This window comes from Penicillium daleae (assembly GCF_028827525.1).
Source record: "Penicillium daleae strain IBT 16125 chromosome Unknown utg000006l_segment0_segment0, whole genome shotgun sequence".
In the NCBI taxonomy this organism is placed as follows: Eukaryota; Fungi; Ascomycota; class Eurotiomycetes; order Eurotiales; family Aspergillaceae; genus Penicillium; species Penicillium daleae.
In genome coordinates, this window is record NW_026623154.1 from 2,925,968 (window position 1) to 2,945,128 (window position 19,161).

Here is a 19,161-nt window from a genome sequence, read left to right on the forward strand (position 1 = left end):
AGGTAGTAGAAGAAATCTTGCAATCGTGAGGGTATTTGAAGATAGTAATACAATTCCGAGGCAAAAATATTTAACTGTAGGGGGTGTGGTGTCGAATTAGTAATTTGGGGTGTCGTTTTAGCATTTCCCCAAAATTGGACGGTTGTGTTGTTCTACATACCATACATAACTATGTTCTAGAACCCTTCGATGCTATCCCTGCCCTGACTCGGCCTCGGTTTATCTCTCGTCCGAAAGGAGCGGATAAATCCAGCTGGTAAGAAGAACACGAAGCTCGAGTGGATAAGCTTATTGTGCCAATAGAGTTGTATACTTAGTTTACACGCGATGATAGGCCAAGAAATGACAATGTTAACATGGGGCAGCTCATGAAATAACCGGCAAAATTGGGTTGCTGTAGATTGGGATGGGAAAAAGGGTCGTGGAGGCAGGCCGTCTCGCAGATGCTCCGAGTTGGACGGGAGAACCCCGGTTCAGTGTCCCAAACAACCCCAACCTGAACCAACTTCCCGAAAAGACAGGACCCAGTTGGTCCCAGCTGGAGCCGTGTGGGCGTGGGAGATGTATTGGTTGGGGAGAGAGAGAGGAAACTTCCCCTGACGAGGGCTCGCTTTGAAATGTACAAGTATAGGTAACTAGTAGGACAGTATATAGCCAAGCCGCCGAATACTTAGATCTCTACCAACTATCCTGTCTCGACACACCTAAGCTTCCCTAGTGCAGGAACAATCACCAAATTATTCTCGGCCCCGCTACAGACAACCCTGACAAAAACCATCCAACTCGAGAACCCCCCGAGTCCGGGCCACGAACGTCCCAGCGGATCTCCGAGTGGACGCCCCACCTGGGCAAACGGTCCCATGACCATCAGATCTTGACGTTTGGAGCTCATGAGCGGACCAGTCTGGAGGCCGGTTAGACGGGAAAATCGCTATCGAGTACAGTCTTATTATTGTCGTGTGTTGGGTATAAACTACCATAGAAAATGGCCATTGTGTTCAACGATCCAGAGGGGAAAGTATCCCCGTCTGCTATAGTTGGGGACTGCGTTCCGAATGAACACCTTTCAAGAGCCATAGTAATAATGTATGGGGTATGGGGACTAGAGGCGGTCAAAGTATACAGGAATATACAGGTTCGAGATGTATTTGTAGGAGTGCTCCGACTGTATCAATAGCCGAGTGCATATGCCATACATTTAGTAATGAGTTTGTAACCATGTACCATACCTTGGAGCAGTTTTCCAGCATCGTGAATTACATCCTCCGTAGCCGATCTGGCAAGGGTGACGTTCCCAAATTCCACATACTGTAAAGTCCGTCAAACCCCAAACCCCCTCCGGTGGCGTGGAGCGATTACTCCCTGAACCACACCGAGCGCTTTCTCCTCTCCAACTTCCGCGGTCTTTTTTTCCTCTTTTCTTTTTCTTTCTTGAAACCACACAGCTCCTCAAGCGAGCGAAACGGAGGACAAACGCCCACGCTTATCGCGCTCTTCTCCCCGCTTCCTCACTCTCGTCCGTCCACCACCACCCTCCGTTCCTAACGCCGTCCTCCCTTCCATCCTAAACAGCTCTCTATCCCTTCTTATTGGGCTCTAAGGCCCCCTTCCCCTCGATCGAATCCCAGGTTCCTCTCCACACTCCGTCTCGACAACGCAGCCTCATGAAGTTTTCGCTGCCAGCCTCGATCCTCCTCTCCCACGATCTCCCCTGCCGCTTCATCTGCCCGATATCCGACCCCATCTCGGACTAAGAACTAACGGAGCTTCGTTGGTCGACTCGCCCACTCCGCGGTCGGGGCATCATCACCCGGTACCCAATGAATTGCGACCACGGATAAATCTCTCGCTCGCAATGAGCCCCCTTCTCCCAAGAAGAAATCCGGCGGCAATGCTTCTGGCCCACGACAGATCCGCTTCGTCGCTACCGACGGCCAGCCGCAAACCAAACGCCGTCGAGTCAACGCCGCGTACGTGGGAAGCGCACTTAGACCAGAAAATACAAGGGGAATACGATGACGCTAATTTGCGCTTTTATTGTCTATAGCTGTTTGACATGTCGCCGGCGCAAGATTCGATGTTCCGGAGAACAACCAGGTAGGATACATGGAAGCGTATCTACTACTCGCCCGTGGACCCCTTCGCTCACGATCTTGCGACAGTCTGTAAGACTTGCTCGGAGTTCAAGCATGTCTGCCTCGGCTACTCCGATTCCACTGCCCACTTGCGATCGCAATCCGATTCCGCATCCCGCACACAGGCCCCTCCTCTGGCTGGTTCTAAAGAAGCCAGCCAACGTATCGCACAGGCGGTGGAGAGCTGTTCCCCAGAGCCCCCACCGACACCCGTACCCCGGGTCAAAACCGATAAGTCCCCGCAAGCGCCGAAACAATTGGAAAAGGTCATATCTGCCAGGGAAACTTCGTCGCGTATCAATAAGGAAGCGGATTTCCTTGCGACTGGGGATAGCCCAGAGAGTGGTAAGTTTGGGTGGTTGCGCCGGTGCAATTGGTATCGCAACATTGACACCAATTGCTTTCGCACAGGTCGTACCTCCATAAGCTCCAGCAATCGCACTCATGTCCCATACTTTCGATATTTCGGGCCGACTGCCATTGTGCCGGGCTTCAAGCAAATGGTTCGGACATGATCAATATTTGTACACTATCCCACTTTTTCTAACCCTTTGTCAAGGTCGTCCAAGTTCGAGGTTCACGGAAAAGCAATCCCTCGATGTCGTCAGGTTCGTCGCTTTACGAGACACGATTCGTCTGCTGTTCTATCAAACGAAGGCGCTAAAACTATATTGTCTAGATTCATTGTCTCCGCTGAGAAGTCCTAAGCAATCCGATGCTCCAATCAATCTGGAGGCTACTTTATTGGTTCCCCGCGAAGATCGCGATGCCAATACGATCCCATTTTACGACCGCGATGATGCTCTACCTGTTTCGAACCTTGTTGCTCATCTATGCGATCTGTTTTTTGTACATCTTGGTTGCAGCTTTCCGTTTTTGCAACGAGATCGCTTTTTGCAGGATCTCAAGGAGAAGAAGATCGATACAATGTTGGTGGATGCGGTCTGTTCTTTGGCAGCCAGATTCTCCCCTCACCCACTTCTCGGTCCCCCCAAGCGCCCCCGATTGATCGCTCACAACCGCCAGCCGATGTCAATCTTTGTGATCGTGGACTACCCTTTGCTCACCGGGCGATGAATGCCCTTGTCGATGCACTCGCCTGTCCGACTTTGTCTGCCGTCCAAGCTTGTCTTCTGCTGGCGTATGAGCAGTTTGGATCTAATCATGATAGCGGTCTCTGGATGTATCTTGGTATATCGATCCGCATGGCACAGGACCTTGGCTTGCAAAAGCTTCAAGGGCTTAAGTATAATTATGGCCAAAAGGGTGTTACTCCCAGCGCAGTTGTGACCGGACAAGCTGGAAAGCTTCGGGAGGATCAGTACGACGATTTGGACGTCTACCAGAGCCCCAAGACTATTCCGCCGGTGATTGGTGCCGAACGTGCCCGAGAACGTGAGAGAGTGGACTCCTTTTGGAGCATTTTCTTCCTTGACCGCGTCATCTCGTCTGGGACGGGCCGACCCGTGACTTTACGCGACGAGGATATCGAGTTGTGCTTCCCACTTCAATCCGAGTCTCAGCTACCCAATGGTTGGCCTGCGCCATTTCCACCTCTGATTCGGATTATCCACTTGTATGGAAGAGTTACCGACTTGATCAACGGGATCCAGGACGCCAATCACGTCACCTCGGATACGCTTAAGAGACTGGCTGGCATGGAGAGCGATTTGACAGGCATATACCAGCGGTTGTCACCGAGGTTGCACTTCAATGCGGCTAATTTCCAGGCGTACGTGAAGGCCAAGGAAGGAACCAACTTCATCCTTCTGCATTTCGTTAGTATTCCCAAATACCCCCGTCTATGCTCTATTTGCTGGCTAACTCGTGGTAGTGGTTCCATACTCTCATCGTTCTCCTCCACCAGCCAACACTCCTCAATTCTTTTGGCGGCACAATCCAGCATCTCTATCCCAACAGTCGTGAACTTTCAATGTCCTCCGCCAAGACGATCGCCGATATCCTCTCTTTCTCGGAACTGGTAGACGGAAAGAGCTTTATCGGCAACCCGTTCACCAGCCAGCCAATGTACATCGCAGCTTGTGCGTTTTTGATGGAGAGCTCATATTACTCGTCACCTTCGTCAAGATCTACCTCGCCCCCGCCACAACCACTACTAGCCAGCCAAGGGAGCGGGTTCGTGATGCCTTCGATGGACTCGTCAAATGGTTCCGAGCGCAATTCCACCGCCAAGCACATTCTTCTTGCCTCGGCTGCCAAAGAGAACTATCAACGCTGCTACAAAGCCCTCAAGGCACTGGACGCGTATTGGGAGGGCGCGAGGTATATTTTAACAGTCCTGGACCAGAAGGCCAAAGGCATCGTCGATCCGCTTCTTTATACTGCCGAGGACATGGAAAATACTGCCGAATTCCCATCGGTGCAGACACTCGGGGCTGCTGGTTGGCCTGGAAGCAAAGCCGCAGGTTCAGCTCAGGGCGCCGAAAGACTTTCCGGGGTGGCTAACACCGTACCTGATCGAACATCTTCACCCAAGATCGATCCCAGTCAAGGTGAGAACAATTAACGATTCTATCTCTTCTTGTTTATCACCTCACTAACCTTACCTTCCACTATTGACAGCCATTGGGTGGGCCCTCACTGGAGCCACCAATTCTTCGCAACCAAACCTGAGCTTGCTCTACCAGATGCCTTCTTTGCAGAACGGGCCCAACCCCGGCAAGCCGTCTCACCCGTCACAATATAATCAAGCCTATCCAGCCATGTCAGCTCCCGCAAATGCAGCGCCAAGCACAAGCTCCCCCTTCTCACGTCCCCTTCCACCAACCCAGACCCAGGATGAAAGCAAATCATCTTCTCTCACCCCAGTCGAATCTAAATTCTCTCAAGTCCAATCTCACTCAATTGGCAGTGAACCTCCTTACTTCCTGGGTATGAGCTCTGCGTACTCCGAGTCCAACGCTCGAGCATCCGCAGCACCCCACTCGAGCTATAATCTTGGAATCGCGTCTACTCAGACTCCACAATACACTTACTCCATGGCTTCTGCAGCAGATCAGCATGCAAGCAGCGCGCACTTGGGATCCAGGCCCGGTGATATGCATTCCAGCATGAATGTTCAAACCGGCGGTATGATGATTGAGAGTCACGACGTCGACATGAACACTCTGCAACAGCAGGAATCATTCCCTTTCTTCAATGGCGAGATCCTCCCGTGGCTGGAATACCTGCCTCCGGATGTTCTCAGCTTCTTTGGAGAAACTCAAAATTTCCCCATGATGAGTCCCGACGATACTACGCCTCGGCCTCCTCAGTGATGCCTTGTTGGTCGTGTTTCTTCCATTCTCATATATATGTATTCCTTTTTTGGCAAATCTTTTTTGCATTCTTGGTCGTTTAGCGCGTCAGATTTTGGATTGTTGTCACTGGCGTATCGTGGGTGGGTATATCCGTGGGAGGCACATAGATCGCCGTCAGAGTTACGCCGGCATGAAAATTCAGTGAACTCTAGGACACCTCAAATATCATTACTATGAGCTCCATCACTTTGGAGATTATGTATTGACAAACCTCGACCGATATAGACACTTCACTCGTCACGTGTATACTTTGGGGTCTGCCCAAAGGGAGAAGTGCCGCCCAACGGGCCTCGTTGCCCGGCACAACCGGGCGGTGAGAAACTGTCAACACGCGTCAGTCCAGCACACCGTAGAGTTGGAGGAGCTCACAAGACTATTCACACATAAATTGCCACCAGTCTTGCCTTTGTTGACGACTCAATGTGGTTCCTATGGCACGAGTGAATGATGAACATCCCGATACGGAGGTTCACACCTCCGATCATATTCTAAGCCCTCAGCCCTGTGCCCCTCCCAGCAAGGAGCTTCTCGTTACTTCCCTTGAGACAGCCCACGTACCGAGCGAGACCGGATCGACAATCGATGACGGCCAGATGTCCACGCAAAGCTATGAATACAGTTCATCCAACTCTTCAACCCGGCATTCGACGAGCGACATATTCGGCTGTGAGATGGACGACGAGCTGGAACAAATGAAATCCCGAGCATCGAGTCGCTCTTCATTCTCATCCGTGCCCGCATCAGTCCTCATACACCCTCTCGACCACATAAAGCAACTACCCGGAATGACAATCCACGATCAAGTCGTCGGGTACTCGGTAGAAGAAGACGAAGCAAGTTTCGGCGGCTTCAATATACCACCGCAATCTATTCGTACCATCCGACAACGTGAATCTGCATTCCGGAAACCGAGCTCGGTACGCGCTATGCAGATGCATACGGAGGATGAGGCGGATGATGATGAATTTCTGACCCCGCCAAGACGTCGCGCGGGCATGCGATCCCCCGGAACCTCGCCGCTGAAACGATCACCGTATTATTCGCCCAAGACGTCGCAAAGTAAGCCGCCTGTTAAGAAAGAATATCCTCTCGTATTGCTGCATTGTACGCTTCTTGGTCCGTCATTGCCTGTTCCCGGCGCCTCTGAGCCACAGAACCAGAAGATTGTCGAGGAGGTCCTGCCGCCACAATACTGGAAGCGATGGCGAAGACTACGGGACAAGGTTGGTTCTGGTGTTCTTCGTGATCGTGGTGTGTTGATCTCTCACCCTGAGGATCTTTATGATATGCTGGAGGAACGACTACTGGAGAGTTTGGAACTACAGCGCCCCTTACTGCACCGGGGTCATTTCATAGGTCATGAAGAAGTTGACCCTGGTTCGGAGGGTGAGATATCGGACAGAGGGGAGAGTGAGACAGACGGTGAGCAGGGCGATGAATGTCCCGACTGTGGCGGGCGTGTCCTGCATCATGGTGACACGAACCGCAAGTGGGAGATTAGAGTTTATGCTGCGAATGGGCTCATGCGTGCTGGTGCGTGGGCAGCGGCATGGAAGGAGATGGAAAAGGTAGATGTGGAGGTTGGCGTCTGGCTGCCGTCGGATATCAGACGGGCCTTGGAGAAAAGACTCGCAGAGGAACATGCGACCAGATCCACGGAACATGCCCATCCCACAATGCTGTTCAACGACGCGGAGAAGTTGGATATTGACCCACGTCGACTGTCCGTCCAAACTCATTCTAGAACTTTCAGCGATGCTGGGTCTTTCCGGAGTAGCGGACACCCCGTGGAATCTCAGCCTGATGAGAAGCGGCCGGACCTACCGCAAGTCAATCAAGAACATGAGATCGCTCTGCGAACTCTGTTGATTAATTATATCCGCGTCTTGGCTGGTGACAGGCGCAACGTTGCACTGGTCTTTATGAGTATTCTGGTCATCTTCCTTGCCCTCGGATCCGGTTCGCAAACATATCGGCTCCACGATGTCTTGCATTCAATTCCTCATACGGACTTCGCAGAATCACCTCTAGTGCCACAGGTTAACGTGAATGTGGATGTGCCAGCTTTGTCTGTGACTTCAACCGCTAGCTTCGTGGAGAGCATTATTCCCACCTCCAGCGTTGTGGCCCAAATTTCAGTATCGGAATCTGTCGCCCCATCTCAAATCGAGGATATCTTCTCAACATCTACTGTCGACGCAATCGAAACTGAAGCCATAACCGTGTCCTTCGATCCCGAGCCAACACCCGAAGCTGCGGTCGCGGAACAAATCCTCGAGGAGGAAATTCACGAGGAACCTCACGAAGAACCTCAGCCTGAGCCAATCGAGTCTAGTGAAGAACTCTATTCGAGCGAGCCCGAACCTGCCGAGGTTATAGAGGAATCTCATCTCGCAGAACCCAAACCTGACTCCTCCTCCGAAGAATAAACCCAGAAATATCTGGGAAGACGAACACGAAATTTGAATGTAACCCTTTACGAATGGAATGACCTCTGTTGCGACTTTGTGTTTCATTTCATATGTTGTCTATTGGCGAAATCTTTATCATTTTGGGCGTACCCTGTCTCTCGTTTGGTGTGAATTTGATGATCTTGAAAGGGATAATTGATGGGTTTATGATATATCCTCTTAGTTTGTCTTTAGTCTACACCACAACGCTAGGTGACGGTAAATTCGTCACCGAAAACGGCTACTTTGGACGCTAGTTTAAGCGTTCTTTTTACCAAAATCTTAGTCAGTAAAAGGTCACGTGATAGAACCGAGTGCTCATTTGCCATGTGCTCCCCGAGTGGGTCCTGAGTGCCTCCGGGGCGGTCCCTGAGCACTCAAGTTTGCTCAGTGCTTAGCTCACTCTTCACTCACTGTGCTCAGGGCAGGCGATCAGGGTGACGTAAGAGCTTGTTCTATTCTATATCCGCTTGTAGCCGCTCCTCGGCAAAGGAGAAAGGCGTTTTGCAAGATGTACATGGCCACCCTCCGAGCGTATCAAGCCCGTTCTCTTTTCATCAACAAGATCGGCTATCCCCTGCTCGAGCTCTAGGTCTCCAGGGAGGATCTGTACTAGGCCTTGCCCGTTCGGTTGAGTCCATCAATGACATCATCTCCACCTACGTTGACAAGGCTCTTGGTGATGCCCAGCTCTACCCCGACCACGATGCCATCACCTTGGTTCCCGTCTCCACGGCTGGTGCTTCACTGTCCGCTAGTTTGCCGTCAAGCACGCCAAGAAGCTTGGTGTTGACCGCAAGAAGATGCTCGATCGTCTGTGGTGCGACAACTACTTTAACTCCTAGTCCAAGAAGTGAACTAATAGCGCGGATGCTGACAGCGAGCCCCTGGGGCGTGCTGTCAACCAGCTCATCCTAGATTCCATCTTCAAGGGATCGTTCTGAATGATATTTAAAGGGTCTTCTCCCTCCCTTTTCCCTTGACCGTTGTTGGTGTAAATAACCTAGAGGCGCTTTATGCATTCCTACTCTTCAGATCTTCCCTTTTACAGCCGCTACCAATTCCCATCACTATCCACTTTTCCATGGTCTCATCTGAGCTTATGCATACCTGAGATTATGACTGTTCTTAACATCTGCACTTCGAAAAATAAGAAGCAGGTGTTTAGCCCTGAGTATTATCGACGACGCCGCCGACAATTGGAGAAAGGCATCATTCAAAAACGGCATGCCGTTTCGACTAAAAACAATATTGACTTCATAAAAAGAAGATGGACCAGGTACTACTTTCTTCCGGCGTTGGCTTTCATTCTAGCTAATAAAAGTCAGACACTGTGTCCATTTAGGGGAAGATCCTCTTCTATTCCTCGTTGGGGTGCAGAAAGGGGATGTGATGGTATTTCTGGAGTGGATACTCGATACTTCCGAGATCAAGAAGTTCAGCAGTCTGCACGAAAACTGGAGGTTATGGTCTCAGCTCTATCGCAAGGCTGTTGGACGAAGTCTCCATGCGAAGAGTTGCCAAGATATCAATGACGTGGGTGATTTTTATTCCCTCCAGATTTTGGATTCTGACATAAGATCGGTAGTATATGAAAGAGACTCTGGCTCCACGATATAATCTTGATATGCCACTTGGAGAAAAAGCTGTCATGAATGTTGATGATCTATATATTGTGCTTCATCATCACTGGACAAAAGATATAACACCCTATCCCGACGGTCGGCAAATCATCAAGCTCGCCAATTTTATCCAACAGTGCGGCATACTAGGCGTACTCACTTTAGTTTCCACTACATCTCCTCTCAACAGATATACGGATTCGTGTTGGATTGTTCCTGTGATAAAGGACTTGTAGGCGTGGGGGCTGCTCAGGTTTGGAAAAATGCAAAGTTGTATATTTCTTGCAAAACATCTATCACCAATTGGACAACGCATATCAGTAACGAGAAAATTAGCAAAGAGTACATGATATGATGTTGTTGAGGGTCGAGTGTAAGGCACCGATTTGATGTCTCAATCTTAACCTCTGTCGGCATGCCTATTCGGGCGAACCGAATTCTATACGACTTCCCGAAGTTAGGATCTATATTCAACGTATATTCATGGAACACCCATTGAAGCTGATCATGAGCGTCTAACATAGCCAGGGATTTGCCGCTCGTTGAAGAATAAATACCCCCAGAACCTCACGTAAACCATAATACAGTACTGCACATTCTTAATTCAGACCAAGTAGTGCTATCGACTCAATGTATACAGTCAACTTGATCAGCAGGCCCTTGTTGAGTATTGAGGACTTCGTCGCAAATCTCATTCCTCAACGATTGTCACAATGACCTTAGTTACTGAATTTCAATAAGTCAACTTTAAGAAACCTGACCACCTCTGCCGGGGGCGAAAAGATATAACAGGCAACGCAGCCTATCGTGTCAAGCCTCTGAGTAGCTTCCAAAACCGGCTACCGGATGTAGTTCGACGCCCAGCCACCTAATAAGACCGCACCTACCGGAGTATAGGTACCTAGATTATTATACATGTATCATCGAAGTTTATATGTAGGGGTAGCTCTAGGCAATCGGTGGAACTTTCACCAATTTGTATCTTCCGATTCCAGCATTTTGAGAACTGCCGATTTACAAATAAGAGAGAAGGAAGAGAATAATAGAAAAGGCAACTAAAACTCACCTCCTATTTCAAGCCTCGATCCTCTCCTTGAGCAGATTCTTGAGTGTGACAGCATCAGCAGCGAACTTGGAGATACCCTCGCGCAGCTTCTCGACAGCCATAGCGTCCTCGTTGAAGTCGAAGCGGAACGAGGCATCATCATTAATGTACTCGCGCTTAGGGATACTCAAGGCTAAAGCCGAGGCTGAGTCCAGTTTCTTGGGGACGGTGGAGGTGGATCTGTAGAGATCCTCCAGCAGGTTGGGGGAAATGGTCAGGTAGTCGCAGCCGGCTAACTCGGCGATCTGGCCAATGTTACGGAAGGAGGCACCCATGACTATGGTCTTGTAGCCGTACTTCTTGTAATAGTCGAAGATGGCCCGCACGGACTTGACACCGGGGTCTTCGTCGGCGGAGTACTCGCGCATGTGAGTGGCTTTATACCAGTCCAGGATGCGGCCTACGAAGGGGGAGACCAGGAAGGCGCCAGCCTCTGCGGCGGTAATAGCCTGCACCAGCGAGAACGTGAGGGTCAGATTACAGTTGACGCTGTACTGCGACTGCAGGATGTGGGCGGCCCGAATACCCTCCCAAGTGGAGGCAATTTTGATGAGATGCGATCCTTCGAGATGCCGTTCTCTTCGTACAGCTGCAGGATGTTATTGTCCACTTGTATTCTTCTTACTCACAATATTGTGTTTCGAACATACTATAATGATCTCGAGGGCCTTTCTAACGGAGCCCTGGGTGTCAAAGGATAATTTGGCGTCGACCTCAGTGGAGACCTTGCCGGGATGATCTTCAAGATCTCCCTGCCGAACTCGACCAGGACGCGATCCATGGCAGCCTCGGCCTGATCATCAATTGTTCCGCTTTTGTGCTTGCCGTAGGAGACGGCAGTGTCGATTAGAGCGGAATACTCAGGTTTCTTGGCAGCTGCTAAGATCAAGGAGGGGTTGGTGGTGGCATCCTGGGGCTTGTACTTGTCGATAGCTATCGCACGTTAGCTTCTTGTTGAACTGCGACACAGTAGGAAATGTAGAAAATGTTGACTGGATCATGTACAGGCAAAGCTACCTAATTTCACATGTCAGCAGAGCGTTACACGCATAATGCATCTCGGATCATTTATGGGACTTACCAGTATCGCATACGACAACAGTGCCAGTGGCTCTAAGCTGTTCAAGAGACGAAGACATACGGACAGAAAAATAGATAAGAAATGAGGCAAGACAAGGGTCCGAGTTGCTAGGGCGCTAGAGTAGAAGCAAGAAAAGAGACGAAGAATGGTGAATGGTGGCGATGAGTAATATTTAAGAGGTGGGTAGCCATTGACCAGAACCAGATGATGCGGTTGCGCGTGTACATCCTGCCAGTATTTTGGAACCATAATGAAAGCAAGTGCAGCGAAGTCCGGTCATGGTGAGATGGGAATTGTGGCAAAATAAACTGCACTATGAAGAAATTCTTACTTTGCTGCTATCGTGGTTGACCTGGGGAATTGATAGATACGTTTCGTAGTCGGCTCGATATCTTGAACAAGTTCTATGAGTAGTCAATCATTGTCCTTCCCAGTTTGAGACTGGTCCGCCGACATTTCGAACATATAATTCAAAGTGGCAGTCGATTTACCAAGTATCCAATGTGTTCATTCAGACGAGAATATTGTTTCCGGCTTTGAGTACTCGAGGTAGTGGCATGCTACAATATTCTATATCTATTCACAGTAGAGTAATATGCACATTCACAAAACGCTGGATCATTCCATTGCGTCACAACAACCAGAAATATAGTGAGCGAGTCTGAAGTTCTTGGAGGGGCAAACTCGCCGGCGGGAGCGCCAAGAGAAGCAACAGAATTATCATGTGTTTTTTTTTTTTAATATTTTCAATACAGTAGTCAGATTAGTCGCAACGGCCTAGACTTGAAGTTAGTCTGAAGGTGGGTGGCGGAAAGAATGACATAGTGGTGCGAACCATGGATAGCGCTGACCTGTTAAGCTATACTACCCCTCCGAACAGGTGAATGAAGGATTCTAGACCGATCACACCACTGTACACTCCAGTCGGTTGCGTAAGCTGGAGCATCATAACCGACAGCTGCATTTAAAACCATTGACAGTTACATGGTTTTTCAAAACCGATAACGCTACATGCTATTTGGCTTAGGCGCGTCCACCATGTCTGGCGCCATCTCTACAAGCCGCGATGAAGCTGAAAGACGGTCGTCCGTATATCAGCGCCCGATGAAGGACCAGCTGCGGGAAGACGACTGGACTGGGCCGCCATTCACCGTATGGAGCCATTTAACGTGTGCAGAAACTGCATATTGACTCTTCGCAGGCTATCTATGCAGGTGTGGCAGTTCGATTCCACCTCATGACCGGAGCGACTCTTGCCCTCGCCGTGCGTGATGACACCTACCCGCTGGACTTTGCTCAATTTGAGTTCCCTAGTGGCAGTCGTCGAGATGGTTGGGCCGGGTTCACGGAGTTCGTCTTAGAGAAGGTTAGAGACTACCAGGAGGAGCACAGCCAAAAGTTCGTCGGTTTAGCAATGTCGAACGATCTGTGCGAACAGTCTCCTGATCTCTGTTCGCGCCTTTGGGCTGAGCTAGATATCATCCCGATCGTGCTGCACAGCTCGGAGGAGAAAGTAAGCTGGGGACTATACGAAGAGAACTTGGCTCATAAGTCTTTGGACGAACACGCCGAATCAATCGCAAGGAAATGTATCAGGTTAGGCTTTCGTCTTTCAGCTAAGTTCATTTTTTTCTCACTGCGTGGCAGGTTCTTCGGCCCTAGCCAAGCTCCCATTCCAGAGGTCGGTGTCCGAGGCCTTGTTGAGGTCGACGCCGCATTCCACGTAAAATTGACCCGGCTTGGAGATTATGAAAAGACAGTGGGGGCCCCGACGTGGGCGGCAATCAATAAATATGCCAGTGATCTAAAGAAACGCAGGGTAAAGATAGCTTTCTTCAGTGCTACTCCACAAGGAGGTGGCGTTGCCCTAATGCGCCATGCCATGGTTCGGTTTGCAAAGGTACTCGGTGTCGATCTTAGGTGGTAGGTTCTTGCTAGCATCCATTGCAGTACCAAGTCTTCATCTCTGCTTTCTGCTCACTATTCAATCTAGGTATGTCCCGAAGCCGAGGCCGGGTATCTTCCGAATTACGAAGAACAACCATAATATCCTGCAAGGTGTCGCACCTATCGGCACTCGATTTACTCAGGATGATAGGGACCTCCTCTATGATTGGGTTCTTGAGAATACGGAAAGGTACTGGTTGAAGGGGACGAGATTTCATGCTCCCCAGTGGTTTGAGAGTTTTCACTCTTACGCCTATCCGTTACTCCGGGAACATGGACCGCCACCTCCCCCTTGGCAACAAAACAACGGCCCTTTAATGCCACCGTGGGAGGGTGGTGCGGACGTTATCATCATTGACGACCCGCAGCTGCCATGGTTAATTCCGCTCATCAAGGCGCAAACTCCTGGCCGGCCGGTCATTTTCCGTAGTCACATCCAGCTTCGGAGTGATCTCATTGACACGCCTGGCACACCGCAGGCCGAGACCTGGAACTTCTTGTGGGACGCAATCAAGCAAGCAGACCTCTTCATCAGCCATCCAATACGCGCCTTTGTCCCGGAGAATGTGCCTTCAGGAATGCTTGGATATCTGCCAGCTTCAACAGACTTGCTGGACGGACTCAATAAGCCAATGACTGACTGGATCACCAGTTATTATGGGCGGATCTTCAACTCGAAGTGCCGGGAGCGGTACATGCCGAACATCGCATTTCCAGATGGTGAGTTATTTCCGGGGCTCGGTTCCCTGCACAACTGCCTAGAAATCACTTGAACTGATACTAAGCTAGAGGACTACATCATACAAGTTGCGCGATTCGACCCTTCAAAAGGGATTGAAGATGTCCTTGCTTCCTACGAGGCGTTCCACAAACGTCTCGTTGGAGCACATCCAGACATTAAACCCCCTAAACTGCTCATTTGCGGACATGGATCCGTCGATGATCCAGACGGTTCGATTGTTTATGAGGCTGCCTTAAGATTCGTCAAGCAGCATCTCGAGCATATCCAGTCGCTGATCTGTATTATGCGCATCGGCCCCAGTGACCAGATCCTTAACGCTCTTCTATCCAAAGCAAAGATAGCCCTACAGCTCTCCATCCGTGAGGGGTTTGAGGTCAAAGTATCCGAAGCGCTGCACATGGGCAAACCGGTAATTGCTACCCTAGCCGGCGGAATCCCGCTGCAAGTCCAGCATGGCAAGAACGGGTTCCTCGTTGATACCGGTGACACGGAAGCGGTAGCTAACCATCTCTTTGAACTCTGGATGGATCATGAACTGTATAATCGCATGAGCAGATACGCGGCGACCAGCGTTAGTGATGAGGTGAGTACTGTGGGCAACATGTTGTCGTGGCTGTACCTGGCATCGGAGTTGTCGAAAGGCGTGAACATTCGGCCTAATGGACGCTGGATCAACGACATGGCTCGTGAGGAGGCGGATGAAGCGTATGCTCCAGGGGAAAACCGGCTTACGCGGGAGTTTTCGGCAAACGCAGCTAAGTGAAAAGTTATTCGATTCATTACAAAAGCTACATGTCTTTATTTCGGGATTTTCGTTTCATTTTCTACCTCCCATTTCGATTTCCAAATTGGTACCCAGAATGGCAAGGACTACGCAGTAATCGAGGGGAATGAATAGATCGCAGAATCAATCCTTGACGCATACAGCAGCTAAGCAAGGGAATTTTCTTTTTCGCGACAGGGTATTCAGCATAATTCGAGTAAGAACGAAGTGGCATCATTTACTGTAGAATAGAATCTCAATATTAATGACCTTTTACCTTGGACAATAGAATATTCCAAATGTGCGGTGTTCGAACAGTATTATCAGGTGTCTTTGGTTGCTGCTAGTGAGGTTGCTCCCGGATGGATAATGACTCGACTGACCAGTGCCCAACCATAATTCGCTACTCTAGTTCGAGACTTCCTTATCGCTCCGATAGAGGCGTTCTAGTCCGTTCGATTTCCGACTACTATCTCCAAACTTTTTCTGGAGCTCTAATGAACAAGTATGGAATAATATGTTGCCGTCTCAGGACCGAGTCTGCCCCGCTGATACCATGTGATCGCGTGGGAGTAAATCTAACCGCCCAATAATGCCGTCAAATAACCCATATAAGGTCCAGCCAACCAGGCCTGATTGGGACGTACAGATACAAACTCCCATTATCCGGGTTTTCTTTGATATATGCCTGTCCCAGTTTGTTCTCTGAGGTAGTGAACATTACTTGGCGGATTGAGGTAGGGATTTCGCATACGCGCATTCCGGAGCCGAGACTATGCCAACTGCTGTGCAGTCCTCAACAGAGATGCCCTGGGCCGTCTCCAGAGTTCGTGGACAGGCTGGCTTGCGCAAGAGGGATAGATTGGACTCGAGTGTCACAGTGTTAAGTGAGATCTATGTCCTTGCTATGACCATTTCCACGCATCATCCCTAAGAGCACGACATAATTATACCGGGTCATGTTGTTCGACTACCTGGTGCTAACTTGCTATCTATGAAGGTGATGGACGCCTGGATATCAACTTGTCCGAAAATAGTCTTGTGGGGTTGTTGGCCCACTTCAAGCCCTCTCCCCCCACGCCGTCTCGTGAAGAGCCCACTGAACAGGCTCCACGAAAGGACCCAAAAGCATGCCCATTCCATCTCAACATTGTCATCTAAGTTGTAGGTTCTCGCGGAGATTAGGCCTCGAGATGGGACGGGGCGGTTCTAAATTTTTGAACCACGAACCGCCCCTCATAGACCCGCAACCTATCTATACTGAGAACCGCACCGCCCCGCGGGTCTATGCGGTTCGGAAGCGGGTCGACCCTCGTAGACCCGCGAATACATAACTTTGCCAAGGGTTTCCTCTTTTAGACGCATAATTTAATGATTTATCTTTGTTATTTACGGTTATTAAACATGGTTTTGGTCTCAACCATTTCATCTATCTAAAATTTCGAATTTAGATGAAATTTAATCGTATATAGGGTATTTACTACTAATATAACCTATTTACACTTTTAATTAAATCTATAACTAACATTATTGCGAGCTTTAATAGAAGGTAGGGTCTATTCAGTGTTCACGGTTAGAAATATATATTTTAACCTTAGAACACTACCACTATCTTCTACAAGATCTATTCGTTCTACATATAAGACCCTATTTAGAATCTAAAGAGGCTAAACTATGTATTATTTTAAGCTTAAAACCTCTGTATTGTTTTAAAACTTACGCATTATAAGGATTGAATTGACCCGGTATGCGTCTTTTAATCGCCGATTCTGACTCTCTTGAAGGATTCTTGATCAAACAATCATCTTCCGTCTCGACATGTAATTTTCGATATAGAGATGGTGATCTGTAATCGCACCAGCTTATAACTCTCAACTCCCCCATATTTACCTTACCACCTCAATCTCTCAACCCGTAACCAAGGTATACGTCATATGATGATCTCAGAACCCTGAATCATTCAGATAGTTTGAAGGCACCGTGGGCCACTCGTCGACTCCATCCAACAATGCCAGTGCCATTCCACCACTCTGATGAACCTGGATATGACAATGTATCAAGAATGCACCCGGATTCACAACCTGATACCGTATAGCCAGCCATCCCGGATCTGTGGCAGAAACCGGCGTTGTAGTTGTATCTCTGATCGGAGGGTTGACTAGATTGAATGAGTCCGGGATAGACTGCATCGCTTCCGCAACTGACGACCAGTTGAAAGTTCCCAAGCCCTTGCCAATCACATAGTGCTTGTTGGAGTGCTTGTGGATTGGATGAGCGGGCTGGGCGGGTGAATCAACTTGAACAATCAGGTCAATCCATGTATCATTATCAGTACGAATAATCAAATCACTGGGAATCGCGGTTTGATTGAAAAGCAATGGCTGCGACTCTTCAAGCTCAAGGTTAAAGCTACTGTTTCCCAATGTCCAGAGGTACGACGCCCCATAGCGACTGATCGTGAGGAAATACGTGGCGGCGACATCGGTGGATGGGGCGATAGCCGGGTACGGCACGACTTGGGTATCACCGAGGAAAACAGTATCTGCTGTGGAATTGCCACCCGTGAGTGTAATCCATGGGTTCGAAGTCCTGTTCAGCCGGCCGGGAGCTTCATAGTGGAGAATGGCCGTTGTATTGAGGATCTGCTGGTCACTACCGCTGACCATGCGGATTGTGTAGTCTCCAGGTGTCTGGTTCACAGGGACCAAAACGGAATATCGGTTTGCGTTGGCGATGGTGATGGCGTTTATTTCGACAGGCTCAACGTAGCGTCCATCAATAGCGTATACCCACATGAAATGTTCGTCAATGGAGAATGTCAGTTGCAGTAGGCCAGCAGCACTGGTGAGGTCTAAACTGATATATTGACAATCTGGATCCACTTCGATGACTTGCTGCCGTCCCTGGGAAGGTGTGCAACCATAGAACATCGTTGGCAGTAAAGCACTAATGTTATGAGCATAGTCGCCTTGGGCAATATCCGGAGGATAGCATCTGGCCAGGAGAAATACTTATTAGCTACGTCCGGCTCTCGAGAAGAGGGGCTGGTAGCAAAACACAAATCACTTACGCTATATCAGTAAGAGTCTCATTCCCTAACGCACCTTTCTGGTCAGGGGTTGTGAGAGCATTGATCTCATCTTGTGAAAAGCATGTCACTGAGCCCTTGCCGTTAATCAGCAGAGCATTGGCACAAAGCGAATCGATACCAGAGGCATCCTCGGCATCCCAAATTTGCTCTGACGTCAAAAGACGCCAGTCAGAGAGCAGTAGTGGCGAAGTCTTTTTCTCCGCATCGACCATGGCTTGGAGCTCGGTGTCATTGCTTGTAATCAGACCAAATGGCTTTGCCACATCACTTGATGGAGTGATATAGATCGGTCCGTATAGGCCATCTTCCAATTGGCCACGATGGTGGGCATGGTAGAAGTAGGCACCATACTGATCGGCTTTCCAGTGGTAACGAAATTCACTGTTTGATTCAATGGGCGTCTGGGACATACCGGGAACTCCATCTGACCATGGTGTCCCGATTTGTTCGATGCCTAGAAAACTCTGTCTTAGCACTAGGTATACTAGCAAAAGGTGTCGTTCTCACCATGGAAGTGCACTGTCACGTTGAACGGACAACCGTTATGTACATCAAAGTAAACCTCATCCCCTTGGTTTAATCGAAGCTCAGGACCGGGGTATTGTCCATTGGTAAGAATGATCTCTCGATGAACCCCTGCGACAGAATGGTTGGCCCAGGTAAGGTTGGCCGTAAAATAGACAGTCGCGGCAAATGCCCACTCCGTGAAACATAGGAGTAACAGAAACAAGCTACCCATGATTGTTTCAGTCTCTTTTTTAGTAGATTAGGTTAGATATCCAATATAGTGTTGCACCATCTCGATTCATGGGATGCTCGCGGTTAAATACAAAACCATCAGATCAAAATGGATCTTCGAAAATACGAATTTCGCTAATGAAGCATACCAATTCTGCCTGAAAGCT

General features: G+C 49.3%; 5 protein-coding genes across 5 annotated transcripts; 3 read left to right on the forward strand and 2 right to left on the reverse strand.

Annotated features, from left to right (window-relative positions):
- Positions 1 to 1,860: 1,860 nt before the first annotated feature.
- Positions 1,861 to 5,413, forward strand: N7458_006754 (fungal specific transcription factor domain-containing protein; the record flags this gene model as incomplete). The annotated part of the gene is given in 8 exon segments (XM_056910136.1): positions 1,861 to 1,974; positions 2,102 to 2,480; positions 2,547 to 2,638; positions 2,695 to 2,743; positions 2,815 to 2,984; positions 3,002 to 3,913; positions 3,970 to 4,648; positions 4,719 to 5,413. Coding segments are annotated over 8 exon segments (3,090 nt in total), but the record flags the coding sequence as incomplete, so codon positions are not given.
- Positions 5,414 to 5,886: 473 nt separating this feature from the next.
- N7458_006755 (uncharacterized protein) lies at positions 5,887 to 7,884 on the forward strand (the record flags this gene model as incomplete). Its single annotated transcript, XM_056910137.1, has 1 exon — positions 5,887 to 7,884. The coding sequence occupies one exon, from the start codon at positions 5,887 to 5,889 to the stop codon at positions 7,882 to 7,884; it is 1,998 nt and encodes a 665-aa protein (XP_056765841.1).
- Positions 7,885 to 10,601: 2,717 nt separating this feature from the next.
- Positions 10,602 to 11,771, reverse strand: N7458_006756 (transaldolase; the record flags this gene model as incomplete). The annotated part of the gene is made up of 5 exons (XM_056910138.1): positions 10,602 to 11,221; positions 11,262 to 11,281; positions 11,346 to 11,565; positions 11,638 to 11,649; positions 11,714 to 11,771. The coding sequence occupies 5 exons, from the start codon at positions 11,769 to 11,771 to the stop codon at positions 10,602 to 10,604; spliced, it is 930 nt and encodes a 309-aa protein (XP_056765842.1).
- Positions 11,772 to 12,751: 980 nt separating this feature from the next.
- On the forward strand, positions 12,752 to 15,165 carry N7458_006757 (UDP-Glycosyltransferase/glycogen phosphorylase; the record flags this gene model as incomplete). Its single annotated transcript, XM_056910139.1, has 5 exons — positions 12,752 to 12,865; positions 12,915 to 13,309; positions 13,361 to 13,636; positions 13,707 to 14,380; positions 14,450 to 15,165. The coding sequence occupies 5 exons, from the start codon at positions 12,752 to 12,754 to the stop codon at positions 15,163 to 15,165; spliced, it is 2,175 nt and encodes a 724-aa protein (XP_056765843.1).
- A 1,943-nt stretch (positions 15,166 to 17,108) lies between these two features.
- On the reverse strand, positions 17,109 to 18,995 carry N7458_006758 (Laccase abr2; the record flags this gene model as incomplete). Its single annotated transcript, XM_056910140.1, has 3 exons — positions 17,109 to 18,159; positions 18,236 to 18,710; positions 18,764 to 18,995. The coding sequence occupies 3 exons, from the start codon at positions 18,993 to 18,995 to the stop codon at positions 17,109 to 17,111; spliced, it is 1,758 nt and encodes a 585-aa protein (XP_056765844.1).
- Positions 18,996 to 19,161: the final 166 nt, after the last annotated feature.